This window comes from Ostrea edulis, chromosome 1 (genome assembly GCF_947568905.1).
Source record: "Ostrea edulis chromosome 1, xbOstEdul1.1, whole genome shotgun sequence".
NCBI lineage: Eukaryota > Metazoa > Mollusca > Bivalvia > Ostreida > Ostreidae > Ostrea > Ostrea edulis.
The window spans coordinates 48,529,226-48,552,659 of record NC_079164.1 but is presented as its reverse complement, the minus strand read 5'-3'; the positions used below and the strand labels follow the sequence as shown (position 1 = coordinate 48,552,659).

Sequence of the window (23,434 nt, the reverse complement as noted above, 5' to 3'; positions counted from 1 at the left end):
CCCCCCCCCGATCTTCAATCTCGGGGGCATAAAAAGGGAGCCAGCAACAACTTTGCTTAAATGGGCATTCCTATCAAAATGTGATCACGTCATCAATCAGTGAACACTGAAATAACAATTCAATATTTATACAAAAAGGGGGCCAGAAATGGGCATCCCTAACAAAATGTGATCACGTCATCAATCAGTGAGCACCAAAACCACAATTTAATATACAATATATACAAAAAGGGAGCCAGCAACAATTTTGCTTAAATGGGCATCCCTTAACAAAATGTGATCACGTCATCAATCAGTGAACACAGAAATGGCAATTCAGTACATACATGTATACAAAAAGGGGCCAGAAATGGGCATCCCTTCACAAAATGTGATCACGTCATCAATCAGTGAGCACCAAAACCACAATTTAATATACAGTATATACAAAAAGGGAGCCAGCAACAATTTTGCTTAAATGGGCATCCCTGAACAAAATGTGATCACGTCGTCAATCAGTGAACACTGAAATAACAATTCTATATTTATATAAAAAGGGGAAAAGAAATGGACATCCCTTAACAAAATGTGATCACGTCATCAATCAAGGAACACTGAAATAACAATTCAGTATATATACAAAAAGGGGCCAGGAATGGGCATTCCTAACAAAATGTGATCACATCATCAATCAGTGAACACCAAAATAACAATTTAATATACAGTATATACAAAAAGGGAGCCAGCAACAATTTTGCTTAAATGGGCATCCCTTGACAAAATGTGATCACGTCATCAATCAGTGAACACTGACGTAACAATTCAATATTTATACAAAAAGGGGGCCAGGAATGGGCATCCCTTAATGTAGCCAAGTGACAAGACTTTTGTCCGTTTCTTTAATTTATTGTGCCAAAAGGCAGCAGTGATCTGTATAACAGCAAAGGTTCTTAATAGTATAACATGGTATAAAGAAAAAGGCAGAGTAGCGGTGTGGTCTTTGCTGCAGCGTAAAGTAAGAATGACGTCAGTCCTCGTCTGCACTATAACTACATCCGAAAAATACCAAAACAATCACGTTCTGACAACATTGGAAATTAATATAAAAATAATCAATTTGCACTTGTCTACATTAACAACATGTGATCATGTCATCAATCAGTGAACACTAAATTAACAATTTGATGTGCTAGATCTATATACATGCACAAAAAGGGAGTCTGCAATAATTTGCTTAAATGGGCATTCCTAGACACATTTGGGCAATTAATCATCAATCAATGAACAGCGTCAATCAATGAACACCACACAAAATCCACACAAGGGCCAGTCACCAAAAATATAAAATTGAAGTATTTTCCCCGTTGAATGAGCACTGGTATTGTTGTTTATTCATGAAATGATTAAATATTGGCCAGAACAATCTGTTGCCCACCAACATTGGGGGTTACAAATACTTAGTTAACTTGATACTTGAACACATCAGGGCTTTGAATTTTTAGCTCTGGATATCGTAACCCCCCCCCCCCCCCCAACCTTAGAATGAATATTCCATGTAGTTGGACTTCAACCTGCCATCTCATCTTCAGTCACTGGGAATGGGGGTTACTGAAGGGGTTTGCATATACAAGAACCACAGTTCCTGATCGACGCTAGCAAATGACATAATGGGGTTTTACTTTCTTTAAACGAAACTGAATATCATAGTCACGTAAAACCAGGTGACTTGCTAGCCCCCAAGCGAACTGTGTGCATATACTTAAATAAAGAAATGGTGCATTCTGGATGCACAGTGACAAAGATAGATGAGTAAACAAGGAATAAATCAGTCCAGACCTGGATATCTGTGATAGATTTGAGCTTAGATTTTTTAGCCACTGCTAGGTTACCATCTTGAAGTGATATGTATTTTGTTTGATCATTGGGGTCCGAATAATTATGCACCAATTTGGCTAGATTGACATATTGGCCATTAACAATTTGAACTTTGATTTTATTGGGCACATTGTAACCCAACTAAAGACAATAACTACGCGCTTGCCGAAGCGAGTAACTATTACCCCCATTTTCATTAAAAATAAAGGCCAAGTCTGCATTACCTGAAGGGATAGCCTCGCAATTTAAACTTGCGTCCCTGGCCCGGACTGCGATGGGAGTCTTGGTTACACTGGCCGCCATGCCCGCAGCGATAGCATCCGTGATCTGCTACATCTGTTCAGCAGTAAATCGTAGCAAAGGGAGGTCGTTAACACCCGTGAACTGACCCTGATCTCAATACACTCGGGCTCACTTTCAGCGGGGATCCGCCTCTTTCTTCCCCTGGTCGGAAGTTGCTCTCCTCCCTTTCTTCTTGGCATTTTATTTTTCCCATAATATGTAAAAGTAACTTTATTCAAACTGTGAAAGGAAAATTCAGGTAGTATGAAATGGGGGGGGGGGGGGGGGGTCAAAATTAACCAGAATACATGAATCCAAAATCAAAACAGGCAAAAGTTAGCAAAATTAAAGCCAGGAGCTTTATATATATACATGTAGTCTTGGTCTTAACTACCACTTCTTCTTTTTTTGCTCCGAGCCTTAAAAAAAATTCCGTCTTACCTCCTGAATTTCCATGTGCGAAATGCTGGGGAATCTTGCACGGTGGTCATGACGTAATTTATGACCTCACTAATACCCGAAAAGAGAATAGCCGGCAGCGGGGAATTACCCTGGTGATGCAGATTAATGATTAATATTGATATTTAGCTTAGATAAACCGATTTAACTTCGATGAGTTAAATGCCAATAGTTTACACATTTATCAAATCAACAATTTATAAAGTCCTTACAACGGGGTACTTTCGTTTTCATTTCTCGGAAACGCGGCTATTTTCTGAAAATCACTTTGACTTTGTTTTGTAAACAATGAGCTCAGCTATTCGGTAGTTCTATAAAACTGAATTCGGTTAACATGCAAAGAATTTATGTAGTAGTTACTCCATATGATATTGTTGGTTATGTGCAGGTACCCAATGGGTGTGGTCATAATGACACGAGGGAGCGTAGCTCCCGAGTGTCATTATGACCACGCCCATCGGGTATCTGAACATAATCAACAATATCATATGGGGTAAGTGACTTGTACCATAGTTTACTATTATTCATTATATTTTATTATAGCTTTCAGAAGCGCCGTCGCCTGTTTACAATGTGATGTCAATTGTAATGTCTTTACATTACACTTTGTACACCATATATTTCTATCATAATGACTTTCTATCACCGAAAAATGTATGTTCATTAATTGTTTTTAAAAAGCCGTTTTTAAAGTGCATATAAATGTTTGGACTGTTGGTTTTGATATTTTTATTCAACATTTACGCATTGTCCGACTTTTAGTACCAGTATTGGCTTTAAAGAATTGAAATTTAAAAATTCAAATAGAATTCTAAGAACCCATATTCGTGCATTTTTCTGTTTAAAAAATTAGCAATATATTCAACTGATGATTGTGGTTACTTTTTTGAAAATCCTATTTGATATCCTTCATTCTAAGACATATTTTGACTAAATTGGCTAGAAAAACATTTACATGTATATACAATAGATTTTTAAAAAATGGTGAAACACAAGAGAGAGAGAGAAAAAAAGAATTGTAAGACACAAAACCATAAAAGTAACACAAGTCTGATTCACTCTGTCCGCTAAGCAAGTTTATCTCTCAAACGCGTTCTTATCACGTGACTGGGTCTTTTATAAAACCTTTTAGAAATGATACCCGTATTTCTACGCACACGTGTTTCTCGACTTGAGGAGAATATGGAAATAGACAGTCTTTGGGACGAGACCATTGACGATATTACATGTATCAACGTTTAAGTGACATTCAGTACGAATATCTATAATGTATTTGGAGAACTTAGTCTGAGTCAGTTATCCGTGTTTGATATGTGCAATTTTGATCTGGAGAAACTTCATACAGTGGACAGTGATGTTGGTTTTTTTTTTGGTTTTTTTTTCGAGAATGTGGGCGGGGTTTGAAGAAAAGTGTGGGTTATGTAGTAGTTACCCCATATAATATTGTTGGTTATGTGCAGATACCCGATGGGCGTGGTCATAATGACACTCGGGAGCTACGCTTATGACCACGCCCATCAGGTATCTGAACATAATCAACAATATTGTATGGGGTAAGTGACTTGTACCATAGTTTACTATTATTCATTATATTTTATTTTAGCGTTCGGAAGCGCGGTCGCCTGTTTACAATATGGTGCCAATTTTTTGTCTTTACATTACACTTTGAACACTATATATATTTCTATTAAAATGACTTTCCATCAACAAAAATTGTATGAACGTTAACTTTAATAATTTCTTTTTAAAAAATTCTTCTTTTTTTTTTAAATGCATCTAAGTGTTTGGACTGTTGGTTTTAGTATTTTTATTTCATATTTACTAATTTTCCGACTACTAGTACCGGTATTTGCTTCAAAGAATTGAAAATAGTTACAATATCAAAATTCTAATAAACCATATTTGTGCATTTTTCTATTTAAAAATTTAGCAACATATTTAATGATGGTAGTTACTCTTAATTTAAAAATCCTGTTTGATTGTCTTCAATGTAATAAATATTTTGACTAATTTGGCTAATAAACATGTATATACAATGAATTAAAACAAATCGGTGAAACATAAGCGAAACCAAAAAAAAAAAAAAAAGATTTGTATGGCGCGAAACCATAAAAGAAACACAACAAGTCTGATTGGCCGCCGCTGTTCTCTCGAACGCGTTCTTATCACGTGACTGGGTCTTTAAATGATACCCGTATTTCTACTTACACGTGTTTCTCGACTTGTTCGCACACATGGAGGAAAATAGGGAAATAGAAAGTCTTTGGGACGAAACCATTGACGATATTATCTTGTCTCAAGCTACAAATGAGATTGAGTGCGAATATTTATTTGGAGAATTTAGTCAGAGTCAGTTATCCGTGTTTAATATGGGCAATTTTGATCTGGAGGAACCTCATACAGTGGTCTTTACAGTGATGGGTTTTTGGTGTATTTTTTGAGTTTGTGGGCGGGGTTTGAAGAAAAATGTGGGTTATGTACAGATAACCCACACTTTTAACAAAAGAAAGCACGCCAAACTATGGTATAAGCATATGCTCACTATATTGTGTGGTTTGAGTCAGATCTTTCTGCAGGAGACGTCATTACTGCCCGTGAAGGACTGCAAAATTTAGGCCTATGCTCGGCGCTTACGGCCTTTGAGCAGGGAGGGATCTTTATCGTGCCACAACTGCCGTGACACGGGACCTCGGTTTTTGCGATCTCATCCGAAAGACCGCCCCATTTAGTCGCCTCTGACGACAAGCAAGGGGAAGTGAGGACTTATTCTAACCCGGATCCCATATAGTTTTACGCTATATATTTAAAAATAATTCATTTTTACTCTAAAAGTACTTTGGACATCAACTCTATTATGGATATAGCAGAACAGTTTTATAGTATATAAAAACAACTATCTGTGCACTTCGCACCCTATGAGATCACAACGAAAAAGTACGTCGCGACGTACATCTTACAATTCATGTCTATATGGTGTCGTTATATTGATAGGCGTTATCAAGTGATAAGCTGTATACGTGAAATTTTTTCTTGTCAAATGCTGGTTAGATAATATATTATTTCAATTTCGTATCAAATCACTCAACATTTTTATATTTGCTCGAAGGTCATAATTCACATTGTGACCTTGAAATCGCCCCTCTATTTTCTCCCGATCCCGATCATCACTACGTTATGTAAGGAAATCTAATTTACATAATTATTGCGAGCAGAGTCTAAAGGGGTGACGATATACGGCGTATGATGGTGTATAAAGTGTATATATTTATATTCCTCTCACAAGAGGAAGAGTTAGGACACACTTCAGACACCTAAAGAAACACCCCTTTCCGCATCTGATTATTTCTAGCATACTCTTAAAAATGAAAAAGAGTATCCTGCATTAGATGCATTTTAAACTTCCTTTTATCGGAGCACTTGCTCTCTCTGTAGATCTGGGTTTTTACTATATCAACAATGTTTTCTTTTCTTTTTTTTTAATATAGGAAGTCTCATAATTTTTCATGAAAAAGTGAAGATAATGAACAATCTTATAATGATTACACAATTGAGAGTCGGGTAAACACGGATCCTTGTTAAAGTAAATATGAGTGGTGGCAACTGCGGTGCCAGTAGTAGTGTTCATGAGATGTGAGGGATGGTATGTGGTACATAATTGGTGGTATATGGTGTGAATGAAAATTTGGGTGGTAGTATGTAAAACTTATACGGTATGTGGTTTAACGAAAATGTGAGCGGTGTTATGGTGGTGAAACATGCAAACTAATAAAACTAAATCAATCTCTTTAATTAATATTATGGAAAGAAATGCAAAATAAGGACCTATATAGGTAATAGTGTGAGTGGGTGTTAAAGAAACCATAAGTGATGGGAAATGGTGTGCCGATAGTGGGGAGTAGGTTTTATTTAGCGTATAAGCGGTAGTGTGTGGTGTACAAGTGGTGGTATGTGGTGTTAATAAAATGTGGGTGGTAATATGGTGGTGACACGCAATCTAATATCGGTAAATCAATCTCTTTCATTAATATTCTGATGCAAAGAAATACATAACTTAGGACCTAAATGGGTAGTGGTGTGAGTTATGTAAGACGATGTAAGTGATGGGATGTGGTGTGCCAGTAGTGGTGTACAGTTGCCGTGAGTTGGTGGTATGGGGTGTATAGGTGGTGGTATGTGGTGTTTGAGTGGTGGTATGTGGTGAATGGATGGTGTATGAGTGGTGGCATGTGGGTATAGGTGATGGTATGTGGTGTTAATGGAAATGTGAGTGATTATATGGTGGTGACACATGCAAGCTAAAAACGGTAGATCAATTTCTTTCATTAATATTGTTATGCTAAGAAATGCAAAACTATATAGGTAGTGTTGTGAGTAATGTTAAAGAAGATGTAAGTGATGGCATCTGGTGTGCCAGTAGTGGTGTACAGGTGGTGGTATGGGTTGTATAGGTGGTGGTATATGGTGTCTGAGTGGTGTATAGGTGGTGTATGAGTGGTGGTATGTGGTGTATAGATGGTGTTAATGGAAATATGAGTGATGGTAGTATGATGGTAATACATGCAAACTAATAACAGTAGATCTATCTCTTTCGTTGATATTGATATGTAAAACTACCAATGCTCAGACCTGTATAGGTAGTGGTGTGAGTAATGTTAAAGATGTAAGTGAAGGCATCTGATGTGCCAGTAGTGGTGTACAGGCGGTGGTATGTGGTGTATAGGTGGTGGTATGTGGGGTATAGGTGGTGTTAATGGAAATGTGAGTGATAGTATGGTGGTGTTAATGGAAATGTGCGTGGTAGTATGATGGTGATACATGTAAACTAATAACGGTAGATCTATCTCTTTCGTTGATATTGATATGTAAAACTATCAATTCTCAGACCTGTATAGGTAGTGGTGTTATTGGTGTAGGGAAAAAAAACGGTGTTAAAACACAAGTGTTAGTATCTGATGTGGCATTAGCTGTGTGTAAATGGTGTTTATGGAAATGTGAATGGTGGTACGTGGTGTATAAGTGATGGTATGTGGTGTTCATAAAAATAAGGGTTGTGGTATGTGGTGTTAACGAAAGTGTAGGTAGGGTGTGTGCGATGTTAACGAAAGTATGGATGGTAGTAGTTGGCTGGTTATTTCACGTCTCCCGAGAAATTTTCACCCTTGTATACACCACTTGTGGATGAAGTCCTATGCTTAATGGTTATTACCCCTAGCAGTGAGGGCTCTTTAGCGTGTAAACGCCTATCGACATAGGGTCTTCCGAAAGACCCGTAAATGCAGTGCATTTGGAGGGCCAATCACTACCAATGTTTACGTCTTAGGTTGGCGATGGCATGAGGAGGATTCGAATTCATGAGCTTCCGGTTAGGAAGCGAACCCTCTATCATTGAGCAATGCGCCCCGTAATTGCGTGGTGGTAGTGGAAGTATATAAAGAACCTAAAAGCCAGGAATTATTCATTCACTTTTATGCATTCGAGCAGTTAACATGATTGAGTGCTCAGAGTGTCATGCTTTATTTTCCTGCAAAGATGCCATGATGCGTCATAAAAGCCTAAAACACGGGGACAGCGATCAGGAAGAGGATATTGACATGAGTGATGTCTCTCCAACACAGAGTGATACTGACAGTGACGCAGAGGAAGATAATATCGTCTTTCGCCAAATGGCACATAAAGCGCGAAAACATATTGCCGGAGAGTGGCAGAAGAGATACGAGAAATACTTGAACCAAAATATGTCAGAAAAGAAAGCTAGTAAGAAAGCAGACGAAAAGACCAAAGGAAAAACTTACCAACAGTTTAGAAAACTGTATGAGCGGTTCCTTTATGATCAGTATCAGTTGCAAGACACAACGCACGAACAGGTGACGGACGCCATCGATGAATTTGTGTCCGACAATCATGGATTAAAGAAATCGCAAACACAGATATTTACTTGAATCTTACCTAGATAAGTACGACAATGATGAAAATGAGGAGGAGGGGGAAGACTAACCGATGCGACAGAATCACACCTCTGTATAACGAGAAACACTGTCTTTAAAAACTTAATTCATTCAAATATTGACCTGCATCTACTTGAAGGAAAAAGCTACATCAAATGGCATTTTTCATTTGAAATATGCAATAAATGAAAGTTGTAAACCTAAAAAACTGTGTGATTTTTTATAACATGGGTATTATGAAGCGAACTCACATAAGATACTTTACAAGATGGGCACCAGTATGTAGAGACGGGAGTTGGTCATTTGAGTCATCATGGCTCAACGTGAAGGGTTTTATTTTACGCTCCCCAGTGATGGGTCTAAGGAATCCTTTCCGAACAATACGGAAGCTCAGTTTAAAATCTTATTACCCCAATCCCTGGATTTGACGGACGGGGATTGGGAAGTCGGTTTAACCGAAATGATGTTTCCCAATGCCTTGAAAAACATTAGAGTCGAAGAGGCTTATTTCGATATCCTCGTCCCAGAAGATTTCCTTCCCCACGTCAAAAATCCGAATATTTTCAAATGGGGACGATTTCGACTGGAAAAGGGTCAAGCTGCTTCCTTTGAGGCAGTGTCCCGTATTGGTCGAATGGCCCAATACCCCCTGGACTCACCTCATCGATAGGAAGATGGCTATCGTCCGAATTCACTTCAGACCCGGAGCTTACGTTCATTCCGCGGCTTTAATCGACGAAATCAACGAAGGACTGGCAGGAAGTATGAAAAAGATATGGAAAACGATGGGTAACCCCAAAGAAGAGAGTTTCATGAAATTAGTTTATTTCGAAAAATACGAGCGAATCATGTATCAGTTTAAATGGAAAACACTCTTTAAAAAAAAAAACCTTATGCGTTCGTTTCCCCACATCCTTAGCTTACAAGCTCGGTATGGATAGTCAGAAACTCATCCTGCCAAACGAACCGAAGACCAAATGGATCAACGTGACTTACTTGGGGAACAATACCACGGATGTCTACGAAAATCTGAAATCCATGTACGTGTATTGCGATGTCGTGAACCCTCAAGTGGTGGGGTCCAACGAATTGAAATTATTAAGGGTGGTTCCTTGCACGTTTCACCTGGTGGACGGACAACAAGCCAAATGGGAACCCATCAGGGCCGAATATTTGAAACTGAGTAAAAAACATTTCGATACCATCGACATTCACATCATGACCTCTCTGGGTACCGTTATGCCGTTTTTAAATGGTAGAACACTAGTGAAACTTCATTTCCGAAAGGTGTATTGAAGAGAAAAGTTGTGTGACGATGAAGTATCATCGCGGGGTCAGACGTCAGAAAGGACACGGATTATTCACCATTCTTCTCCCTTTGATTGGTAGTGCCATAGCCGGAGCCATCCAAGGGGGAAAAGGAAAGAAAAGAAAAAAGAGCCTTCGTAAAAAGTATAAAACGCGTGTTTAACAAGCGACAGTCTCCACAAGAATATCCTCATGGCTTATTACAGCCTAATACACGAAAGGCAAATTTAACGAACAATGATCAATCTCATAACTCCTATAAGCAATACAAAATAGATAGTTGGACAGGAGGAGTAAGCATCTCCTGGCGACCGGTCACACCCGCCTAGAGCCCTATACCCTGCTCCGGTAAAAGGAGTTATCCATAGTCAAAATCGGTGTGTCAAGAACGGTCGAACAATCGGTATGAAATACGTCAGATAGCATTTGACTATCTAACGTATGAGAGGTCTGTATAGCTGACATTAAATACTCACCAGTGAAAATGGTTCAGACCATGCATTGCCCTGTCAGAAATCTATTTATTCCCCGAACTAGCCTGAGGAGAAAGCTGGGAATACCCTCAAGACCCAAAGGGGAAAAAAGAAGAGTTTCTCATTATCAATATCACCTTAGCATTGGCAACAGAAACATTGAATTGAACAGAAGGTCACCAAGCACATGACTATCCTTGAAAAAAAAAGGTGGAGAAACTATAGATCCAACCAAACTTGCAGCATCGAAAAATAACAATAATTCATTGTCCAGTTTCAGTCCGTGAATCGCGATATATGATTGTTACTTATCCGCTGTCACTGGTCTGTGGCGTAGTGACAGATTGATCACATTCTTTTTTCCGATTTACCGAACCATCTTGAGTCATATTAAATATATTTTTATTAACATAGTGTGTTTCTTGTAAAATGATATTATTATCCTTCAGAATAATACAGTCAATTTCATTGCTCGAGGGCTGGTCACGTGGAGGGAGACAATTCGTGATGTATCCCTCACGCGCAGGTTGACAACTGTGTTGTCTCCCTTTAGAAGATAACTTCCAATGGCACAACTCACAAGCGAGAAAACTCTATCAAAAATAATTGAAAATATGCGGGATCGTTAATCATAAACTTCAGCGTCAACATTAACGGTCACAAATAACAATCGAGAGGGAAAATATTTCCATTCTAATGCAATTTTGCATTTCTCTTTATGTTTACGTTTTTGTTATGATATACGTTACGAAATGTTACGTTTGACGTTATGTTTTTGCGTCGTTCTACTGTGACGTCACAATTGAAAGCTTTCTCTGGTTTAACTTTCTCAAACCTCAATGTTTTGCTTTCGTTAACATATATATCTAATAAATGTATGACATTGAGTGTAAAACAAAATAATGTGTGTAGTTGAGGGTAACATTGATTGCACCCCTCGAAAACTATTGGAAATTTATCAGAATTTTCTGCAGAGAAAGTTATTAGGAATCTGTTGACGTTTTAAATTAAAAAAAAAAAAAAAAAGAAGATTCATGGTACAAGTCAAGAAATGTGTTTCGAAAGTAGAAACCTTCAGACAGTAGTTTGGTTCTACTTTGGAGAGTATTTATGTAGATTCTCCAGAGTCCACGATCTCGTTGTATACATTTGATATCACTGGTGCATTTGATAACAGGTTCTAGAATCTCATAATCGGTAACAGTATTGTTGCCAATTACAAAGTCAGAGTTTCTAATATAGACAGGTTTGATCATCCCAGTCTCCATGGTAGATTGTTGTATGAGATATTTATATATGATACACTGTACAAAATAGAAGGGGGTAAAACGAAATCAGTTGAACCGTGTTCACTACTATATATCTGAGTGAGGGAATTAACTGGTAAACTTCGATGTAAATATAGTAACACGATAAGTAACACGTTTTTAACAGAATGTTCACTATATGGACTTACAGTTCGTAGTTAGGAATGCAAATCCTGAATGAAGAAAGTAAATTCCCCTCACAGAACTTTAAAAATAGCCAAAACACCGGAGCCTTCTGCGGCACGACCATCATGGCCCATGGTATCGTGATGAGGAAGATATCGCTTGCACTGGGACATGTAGCGCCGCTACACTGGGAACTAGGTATGTCAACGAATATTCGACTATTCTTCGGTACCATCTATGTTCGACTATTTGTTTTATTCGTATAGTCGGTGAAAAGAATTTTTGTCTGCAGGTTTACTTGTATCAAGACTACGCAACACTATGCAGTGGATAGAATAATTTTTTGTTGAAGAAAAACTGTGTATAAGCACTGTAAGAATGTCCTTTCTAAATAGATGAGTGTTCCAGTGGGTGAGGATATTCAAAATGCCATAACTTTGCATTTATAGGGACATGGACACGATTTGAGTTGAAAAGTTTTAAATTTTATTTTTTGATTTTTAATCTTTAGAATGCTTAACTAAGGTATTACTAATGATCACCAAAAATTTGGATGTCAGTTGTCAAGGTACATGGGAGATACAGAGGTCACAAGTCCTTGTTATGTAAACAAGGTTCGTGCCACGTTTTTGTTTACATGTTACATAAACTAGTAAAACTTTCGTTTGAATCAGATTTTTCAATTTATAAGTGAATTCTTAACACAATTAAATAGTTTCTAGTGTTTAGCACATCTCATTTTGTTTTAAACATGCTATTATTATTATTTTTATGAAACAGTATAATGTATAAACAAAAATATGGCACGAACCTTGTTTACGTAACAAAGAATTGCGAGTGCTGTACCTCACTTATAACTCAACAACTGATATTCAAGTTTTGGTTGACCATTAGAAATACTTTAGTTATGTATTGTAAACAATGAAAATCGGAAAATAAAATTTGAAAATTTTCAGCTCAAATCGTGTTCATGCCCCTTTAAAGAAGTATGCTACACCAGAGAAATTTGATGTAGGTGAAAAGTGGAGGATATGTACAATATTTTGAATTTTCAAATTTATTTTATTTTAGTAGAAGATAACCTGAAACTAATTTAAAACTGCTGAATTCGAACCTGCGACCTACAGTTCAGCAATCGGTATGCTAACCTACTGAGCTACTCGGTTAGGTTATTAAATTGAAAAGGAAACGTCAAATTTTGCTTATATTGATTTTTTCCTCCATGTTTTTAAAGGAAGTCGGCCATTATGACGATGTTGAGTACCTCCTTAATTTGAAATAAATAAAGTGACATGCATGTTGTCTTAATCATTCGTCGTAATGGACATTTACATTGAGGTCTACCTAACAGGACTGTTGCGGTTTACTGAGCACTAATCAGTGGGAATTTACATCTAGGTGACCCTGCTCATGCTGTTATATATACATATGTATTCTCGGTGTTTATCATGTTTATCCCTTGCAACGCCTCTACATGACAAATTTATTCCATATAAGATTATCAGTACCCTTTGCTTGTCTTTAGAGGCTACTAAATATGATAGTCCCTCGGGGATGAGGCCGTAAAAACCGAGGCTCCATGTCACAGCAAGTGTGACACGATAAAGATCCCTCCCTCCTCAAAGGCCGTAAATACCAAGCATAGGCCTTAATTTTGCAGCCCTTCACCGGCAATAATGACGTCTCCATATGAGTGAACTATTCTCAAAAGGGACGTTAAACAATATACAACCAACAAACATGAATATGCCTTGAAGTGGCTTGTATTACGCGTATCTGATTGTTGGTAAAGGCACGTAAACACAGTGGTTCAAAAAGTTCAAATAATCGAATATTCTTCGACTAAAGCTATCAAATAACTGACTAAGAAATTTACTCATTTTGACATCCCTACTAGTAAAGATAACTTATCATTAGAACATTTCATTGTAACCAGTTAGTCTTTCTCTATTGCCATTATCCTATTTAACGAAAACGTGCGATTTTCTGATGTTTTAACAGATGTCATATATACTCATGCGCATGATGATGGTAGTATGGATTTATATACACAAGTTTTTGTAAGTCTTTTCGGCTGTTTATTTAGCGAAATTGAATCCGTTAACTTGTCTGTGTCTTTCCATAAGTCATACGAACCGAAACACCAAACGTAACAATCCAATGACTCTGGTAAGAGAATAATATCATCTGACGAGCAAACACCAAAAACCCAATACAAAACATGTCAAGATGGCGGCGTTCATGTCACCCATTGGAAAATCAGCATGTTCGGTAATGGATAAGAGAATTCAAGACAGGACAAGAACATACAAGCAAACTTTGATAACAAAATTGATAGGATGAAACAAGAAGTAGTTATATGTTTATAATCAATCTAGCAAAACTGAAAGCATAGACGCGCACTGAATGCAGTTACACACAGTATATAGAATCAGTGATAGAGTAAAACAGTACGAACAAGTACAGAAGTCCTTAGATATGGTCGTTATAACAATCTTGTTTGCCATTATAACCTATCATCAGGTCAAATACTGACTTGTTTCATATCGATTGTTTAGCCGTCCTTGATACATTGATTTTGACTACGGATAAATCCGTTTACCTGATTAAGTTACAGGGCCTACTGCGGGTGTGACCGGTTAACAGGGGATGTTTACTCCTCATAGGCACCTGATCCCACCTCTGGTATGTCCAGGGATCCGTCTTTGCCATACTCTTAATTTTGTATTCTTTATAGGAGTTTATGAGATTGATCACTGTTCGTTATCTCCCCCTTACAAAAACAAAAGTAGACACTTAAACAAAGGACGCAACAGAGTACTTATATACAATGACAATGTGAACTTATGTGAAAATATTGGTGTATTCAACAGCCAACAAGTCTTTCAACTTTCACTTGATGGACTGAGAACAAGGACCTGATGATTAAAACACAGAATATTAATGAATCGTTGGGGACAAATGTGTGAATGTGTCAGCATCACCATGATCACTAAGGTAACATAATTCAAATCAAGAAGGGAGCGCAGGAATATCTCTCCGCAACGTTGACAAAAAGGTTCTAGTGATTCGTAACAAAATGACATTAAAAAACCCAAGACCACCTGGATGGTGATTTTTAATAAAGATTTGCAAATCGAACGCATGGACTTATAGAACTAAATGCAATTTCTCTACTTCGCCAACTACCCACAAGGACAACGGTCACCCTAACGCATGGATTCAACACACCGATGATCCAGTAACAGGTACAGGTAGAATGAAACCTGCCCCATTGAGCATATCTCGGTATAGCCCACTTAAAATGTAAATGATTATGCTTAATAGATATTTGAAACACAAATACTTTTTAATATTTATTGAATGTACACAATAGATATTGATATACAGCATACATGTATGTGCATCGACGAACTATTATATTTAATTCATAACATATTCATCATAAATCTTGATATACTTATATTTGTTTCCGACTTACATTTCTTGTGTACAGAACTATAACTTTAATTTCAAACTTTGTAATTTATAATTTCATTTATATGTACCGGTATATTATATCATTATATTGTAACACTATAATAAACTAATAACTTACTTACGCTTCTGTTTATGTATGTTTGACGTATTTGAAAAAGTGGCAAGATATATTAAACATTTTCGTTAATTATTGATTAAATTAAACTAGTAGTATCAAGTGGTAATTGATAGTGGTTTTTTTTTTTGGGGTTTTTTTTTTTTTTTTTTTTTTGGGTTTTTTTTTTTTTTGTATTTTGAACCCATAATAGTGTCAATATAGAGTTTCCCTAAGACTACAAAGTTTTACTAATACATTTAACGTTTACCAAATACATCCCTCTTAAATCTGTAATATAAATACAATATTGTAACTGAAGTTAAACATGAAATGAATTACATTTGAAATATGCTTTCACAGGAGTCCTTCAAAGTAACTTTTGACATTTTTCTAGGGAAAAGTTTTGAAAAAAGTCGTTGAATTGGTCCTTTCGACATCTTCTTTGTTGTCAAAGATTGCTGACTAATACTTTCGGATTCCAGTTCGTCGTTACATACTGCATCCTTCACAAAAAGTTGTTTTGTGATAGCGACAAGTAATGTATCCAGGTCAGTCTTCTCTAAAAGCGAGGTTTCCAAATATTTACATCCGTATTCTCTTGCTAAGAATTTTCCATCTGCAAAGTAGAAAGAAGAAGCTTAGTATAGATTCTATATAATCTGCATCCATATTTGCTTTTGTACAAAAATGAATGACTTTACATCAAGCCCGCTCTTTGTTATAATATTGACATCAATTTCGATTTTCCTTGAAATAAGTTTATATGTAGTTTGCACCTATCACTGTTGACACATACGCGGTATTTATTTAAGTCAAAGAAACTAAAATTCAACAATATGCAGAGAAAGTATAGCTGATGAAGTCTTACCTCCTTGTGCTACGGAGTCGTTCCTGACCAGATCCATCTTATTAGCAACAAGGAATATTGGAGAGTTAGACTTGTGTTTATTCCGTATCCGTCGGACTACCTGGGCAATGCTACACAAGGAACGCCGGTCTTCCAAAGAATACATCAATACAAAGGCATCTGAAACTCGATGGGGAATCTCTCTCTGCAAGATTTAAATCATTTGATTTAGCAAAATTGCATCAGGCTTCAATCCTTTTAAGTTATCGTCGAATTTATGTAGTGATAATAATAAGTGTTTGCGCTTCATGAGGTACGCCGGTATAAGGCGTCAAAGTTCATACCCTTATGTGTTTTTAAAAATGAAGTTTTTCTTAATATTTACATTCATTTCTCTCTAAACTTTCTAGCCGTTAAATCAAACTTACCATATCTATCTGTATTCATACGCGAATTGTTTACAACTGCAACGTATTTATGATGAAATGGTTATCATTACAATTTTGTAGAGATATCAAAGGCAATAACATTGGAAATGTAGATATATATAATGTCATACAGTACTGTTTTATCTTCACGCACCTGCATACGCATGTCTATTTCGTGGAATACAAGATTCACTAGTTGATCACCAAGCCTTATTAGAATCTTCTGAGAAGAACTTGTATCTACAAAGATGAAGAAATTACTTACTATATTGATTGTTTCATTTATTTCACTTAAAATAACAGAAACTAGACATCTTGTCAGAAAGGGTTCCGCGATAAATCTGAAAATTGAAAAGGTCTTTTTCTGTCTAACCAAAGTATTATGTATAGACTTTATGAAAATCTTTCCAAAAAAGGTTAAGTTATCACGTGTCATAGAAAGTGCTGACCGACAGACATAGTGACTACTACTGGACAGCCCTAAAAAAGACGTGCGTGTTTGTGAAACACTAAATCCCTGATCGTCGCCCGATCTATTAAAGGGAAAGGCAACCCTAACTACAGTGTTGCTTTTATAAATAAAGTATCACTTACTGACAATCTGATTAAAATAAGATCATTGATCCGCTCCGTTATTGTGTCACTACACAAAGGCGACATAACACAATAACGGAGCGGATCAAAGACCTTATTTTAAGCAGATTGACTTACTGATATCGTAAAAGACAGTCTTTAACAACAAAAAAACCCTTGTTTAACGATGAAATCAATATTATCACATATTTTAAATTACCCGTCGCTAAGAGAGCGGCCATCGAAGTTTGATGTATGACGTCACACCGTCGGTTCCGGTTTATTTCAGCAGCAGCACTGTGCACATGACAAGTCATGAACTGCAAAGTTTGGAGCCGTATTATAGATTTGAACCCATTCTTTCGCAAGAAGAAATTGAGAAAAGAAAACGTTTAGTCGAGTCGCAGACCAGGCATACGCTACACGTTTCTTCATACCAATGTCTCAAACCTCAACTTGTCATTATGCAAATGATGGATACACAGTTTACATAGTCTTTTCTTTTCAGATGATTTATTTGGGTCAGGAATTTCGAAAAAAAATTCGCATATCCCCTTCGCAATAGTGTAATTAACTGTTTGACAGAAAGGCATCAACCTATTTATTCGTAAAATCTACCACATGCACATCTTTGATGATCTTAGAATCTCATCAAAACCGGAACAGACGGTGTGACGTCAAAAGTATTGATTTTTGTGGTCTTGAATACAAAAGAGTTCCACATCATGACAGCCTCCATAGATGGCAGTAATTTCAATTTTTAACGCTTTCAAATTAGTACTGAAGCTTATCTAGGCCATATATCAACAGAATAGTATGACAAAATTTTATCATATAATCAATCCTATCATTTACCATTTTAAAAAGTTTTGGGTAGCCTTCCCCTTTAAGGCTTCGATCTTAATCTGGTATAGCCACATCGCCAAACTTCGAAAACTACGACGCATCTAGCGTGTACTGTTCAAATGTTATGACCAAAAGATCTGTGGATAGATAATGAAACGTGGAGAAAGGCAGACCAAAACAATATTAACCCACCTCCCATACTCAACATCGGGGGGGGGGGGGGTCAACATTAAATATTTACCTCCGTAAGTGTTGATTGTAGAAATATTTCCTAATCTCCGAAGGCGTTGTATAAGGGAGGTTTTCCCAACCTTTGGTGATCCGAGGACAGTTACATGTACCTGTCGTCTGATGACTTCGCCTCGTGCCTCTTTTGTGATGCTATTTTGCTCGCCAGAAGATTGGTGAGGAAAATAATTGTTAGAAGCTTCCTCCATTTTATCCAAACATTGATAGGAATCACCGCAATATTCTAGTCCCTTGCATGTGATTTCAAAGTTCCGAACCAGCTGAATGGAAGAGCGATTCCGTATGGAAATATTTGATAATCCAGAGACAGTCATGGACCGAGGCTTTTGAGTTTTAAGACTCGTACATTTTTGCCCATAGCCGGAGAAGGTTTTGGATTGATTTCGAAATGACTTCCGAACCAGAGGGATAGTGTGCTTTTCAGACTTCTTTTCTGCAAGCTTCAAAACTCTTCGAGGGTGAGTAGTGTGAAACATTGTCAAGAGAACCAGAAGAATGATGCTATGGATATCATATATATACATGTGTATATATACTTGTATATATAATATCCGTTGAAGCAATTATCAGAGCCACGTTGTATTTCATTGGTTTATTATTAACTGCACTTAATTAGAAATGACGTAGGTATCGAGTGTGAACATTTTACATTAATTCCTACTAATGTTTCCACGCCTGTCTTGCTGATTATATATTCTAATTTTGATTTTACTCTTTACAATAAGGTATCGACAGAAAAATATCCTTGTTAGATAGCGACAAACTAGTCAACAGAAACACAAGGGTGTTGTTGAAAAGATGTGTTTGCAATAGTGTTGGATAAATATCGTACTTTATTTGTATGAGATTTAAACAACAATAGCTTATCAGAATTGAGTGAAAATATTATATTTCAAACTAGAGTCATCCCAACTTATATAATTGTGATGCTGTAAAGATTACGAAAACATTTTTTCTAGAAGAAAGATTTTCTAAACACTGAGTCTGCACACTATTCCTCTGCTTCGGAAGTCATTCCGAAATCAATCCAAAATCTTTTCTGGCTATGGCAGAAATGTTTTTCTTTCTTTGGAAAACATGGTTTAACTTTCTACAGTTTAAGTTAAAGTAGCTTTCATCGGCACAAGTATTACCCTAAGCAATCAGCGTTTTTTATCAGAATTCTGAGAAACTTCGCATTGATTTGAAAAATGTTCAAAGCGCACAGATGTTTGTGGGGAGTGTAGTACATACCGAAATGAACATTCATGAATTCCAATGAGGCCTGGTGCCCAAGAGGAGTGAGCACCTCCCGTTTGACTACTGGTACATGAACCTATCGCAAATAACCAAGGGGGAATGAAATTAGATATATGCTATTTTACATGGCCTTTCATTTCAAAAGTAACATACCCAAACATTGAATGTCAGGAAATACGAATACTGGAGGTATATTCGAAAACGTCTCGGAATAAACACATTAGTTGAGTTTGTGTGTGTGTGAATTAACCCTTTTTGATATGATTCAGCTTGAAGAAGACATACATGTATTACATTTTGTGGCTCTTAGTCGTAGTCTCTGTAGGTTTGAAAGCCAATGTCAACTTTTCATAACTGTTACGTAAAAATAAATACATAATTGCAACAAATTTTACGTGCGAATTATTAATTTCTTTTATAAAGGAAATTTCAAACAACGAAAAATCTATTCTAACTAGCTAGGAAACAATCACAGAATATATTTTTATTCGTGGGAACGAAAATGATTTTGTTGGAATGAATTGTATTTCGTGGGAACGAATTTTGTTTGTGTCAATTTGATGTTCGACGCATACTGTTAACAATTCATTGATGGGTGTTCGATATAACTGAAATATTACATAGTGTTAACAGTTCATTGATGGGTGTTCGGTATAACTGAAATATTACATAGTGTTAACAGTTCATTGATGGGTGTTCGGTATAACTGAAATATTACATAGTGTTAACAATTCATTGATGGGTGTTCGATATAACTGAAATATTACATAGTGTTAACAATTCATTGATGGGTGTTCGATATAACTGAAATATTACATTTTAAAACACGAAAACGTCAATGCAATGCTGATTTGTATATAATATGTCATTCAATCGGTATTTTAGCCGAAAAAGCGTTTCACTGTAAAAAAGAAAATACCTTTAGGATGCTGAAACCTATCATGCTATGAAAATAATGAAGCAATTGAGTTGATGAACATCTGATGGAGTACTGTGTCAAAGGAGTGGCACATACAGTGGACATATACACCTACCAAATCTATAAGATCTGCAACAAAAGGAAAAGTCAGTGTCCTCGAACACAATTCAAGTCTGCAAATGAAATGTCTTTTCTTTTTTATTTTGCAACCCCTCTTCTTCAACGATCCTTTCTCCATTCTCTACCTAAATTGTGAAATTCATGGTTCCTGGGTCTGGGGATGAGGCCGTAGGGTGGGGCCAATATGGCCATATAGTGAAAATGTATTTAATCTTAGAAAATCTTCTCTAATCCCATATATATATTTGAAAGGAACTAAATTCATGCTTATGATATCTTATTATCACGATTATGATAATTCATGATATCCATGGAACTCTCTACCCAAATTGAGAACTTTTTTGGTTCCCGGACCAGGGGCTGAAGCCCTTGGGCAGGGCCTATATGGCCACATATGAAAATGTATGAAAATCTTTTTTTCTTACCTACTTTCACATTTATGGGAGATAAACTATTTGCATGTTTCTGGTGTCCATAATGTCCTCTTCTTAAATTGTGAAATTCAAGGCCCAGGGGTCGGGTTTAGACTTTAGGGGATGTCAAAATGATTTATATACTTCAAAATTCCATTTTCCTTTCTTCTGTAATTTAATAGAAATTATATGCAAATTTTGAAGGATCTCAAACATGTGCACAAAAGACTCCATATTGAGGCTTAAATGCAAATATGGGCTATGATAAGAAGATTGATTGATTGATATTTTCCGCCACACTCAACGATTTTTCAGTTATCTGGTGGCTCCCAATTTTTTTGGGTGAAAGAGAGAACCCAGATACAACAATGTACCTGGAGAGAGACCACCGACATTCCGAAAGTAAACTGGGAAACTTTTTCACTTTCCGGCGCGAGCGGGATTCGAACCCGCGCCGACAGAGGTGAGAGGTCGTGTGATTTTGAGCGCGATGTTCTAACCACTTGGCCACGCAGGCCCCTAGTTTAACAAGAAGAGCATATTAGAAAGAGTCATTTGCTCTGAAAACTTTTTGAGGATTGCTATTTAATGCAAAGCATTAACATGCCATGGCGTGCGTAATATCGTCTATCGCTTGTATAAGTGGATGCAAACGTGCCAGTCTGCAGTATATGCATAGCTATATAATACAGAGCTTTGACATGGCTTTGCGTTGGTATTCTCGTCTATCGATGTAAACGTGCCAATCCGCAGTGTATGGACCTTAACATATGTAAAATCTAGACCAAAGAAAATCGCAGAAATAATAGATGGTACAAAACACGAAAAATTTCGAATTTGGGGGGCAAACCGCTAATTTTATGAAATGTTAACCCATTCAATCCCTTCCCAATACTCAACCCAGCACTAAATTAACTTGTTTGTGGGGATCGGGTTTTGAATAGGTCTTCGTCGTAAGAGGCAACTATATGGGACGGTCCTTCGGATGAGACTGCAAAAACCGAGGCCCCGTGTCAAAGCAAGTGTGGCATGTAAACATTCCTTCCCTGTTCAAAGGTCGTAACCGCCAAGCATAGGCCTAATTTTTCAACCCTTCACCGGCAATGGTGACGTCTCCATATGAGTGAAAAAATTCTCGAGAGGGACGTTGAATGATATACAATCAATCAAAATACAATAAACATTAGAAATTCATTATAGAAATAACAATATTCAATATTTATAACAGTAGATAAATACAATATACAGGTCACAAGCAAATAGCATTCATATATAAGTGGAATTCAAATAGTTATCTCCGAGAAAACCTTCATACCATTAAATTTAATAACTGTCTTATCCTACATGTAATACCCAACTATGCATGGAAAGCGTTGGGGAGTTTAAAACTTTCCGAAAATAGTACATACATTAATATACCCGTCTTTCATAACCGACTCATTTACCAGCAGATTTAAACATTTGTCCACTATCCCAGCATTTCCAACTATTTTTTTATCCAAAGAATGTCTATTAAAGGACAATTCACTTCACCACCCAACATGCTCCATTTTCCCCAGAAGAGCTTTTGTTATTTGATATTCGAGTAATGCCACGCCTAGCTCTAAAACTGTATGTTGTTTCCCCTTCACAATATCCAAAGAAATGAGATATTCCCTTCATCTATCCGACATTGATGATGTTGTTACATTGTTGTCTAGTACTTTGATCCTGAATGAATCTAAAAACCTGAAAAAGTAACCTATTCTCAAATCAACTGCGTTTAATCTTTCAGTGTATTCATTTAAACCTTCTGTAACCGTCATGTATTTAAATTAAAACACACTGGTGGTTCGGGTTCTAAAGTTCTTTATTGTTATATCCTAATTGTGGAGGATGATCTAAAAATATGTAAAATACATGTAATTAAATTCTCTCTCACTCTATCATTCACACTTTTAGTTATATTAAAACAATGATTTCAAAATATCTATGAATTAATGTAATAAATAAATATTTTCCAATGGAATAAATTCAAACTCTTACCGTAAACTCGGAAGAACAGAAACTGTAGTAAAACTTAGTTTCTTTGATATGACAATACGTGAATAATAAGTCGCTCAGTCCGGGTATGGAGTGTTGCTGGGTTAGTTTCTGGAATTGGCGCGAATCTTGCTTATATAGCACCAAATCAGTAAAACAACTCACAAGATACTCACAACCACACACAAACCATACTGACCTTTCACACTCCTCTCTCTACCAATCAGCGTTCATCCCCATGAATATGAATGAAATGAAACGACTTACGATGAAATGAGTAACGTAATGAAATTATATTAGTATGTTAAATATGAATTATTTCATCCTGTGACATGCCAATAATGTAGATACAGCTATTACAGAGCAAACAGATACATTTCCAAACCAAAGTCTTTTAGTCTGTCCTAGGGTTGTATCTATTAAAAATGGTAAAACCTCAACAGTCTA

General features: G+C 36.7%; 1 protein-coding gene across 1 annotated transcript; it reads right to left on the bottom strand.

Moving 5' to 3' along the window:
- Window positions 1–15,613: 15,613 nt before the first annotated feature.
- Window positions 15,614–16,772, bottom strand: LOC125651894 (ras-related protein Rap-2a-like). Its single transcript, XM_056143450.1, has 4 exons — window positions 16,761–16,772; window positions 16,200–16,383; window positions 15,829–15,947; window positions 15,614–15,619 (listed from the first exon to the last, which is right to left on the bottom strand). The coding sequence occupies exons 1-4, from the start codon at window positions 16,770–16,772 to the stop codon at window positions 15,614–15,616; spliced, it is 321 nt and encodes a 106-aa protein (XP_055999425.1).
- Between the last annotated feature and the right edge of the window lie 6,662 nt (window positions 16,773–23,434).

What these genes read in the sequence shown, in the direction of transcription:
- LOC125651894 (XM_056143450.1), bottom strand. An exon ending in CGACTCCGTAGCACAAGGAG is followed by an intron (nt 15,948 to 16,199) that starts GTAAGACTTCAT and finishes TCTACTTTGCAG; the next exon opens with ATGGAAAATTCTTAGCAAGA.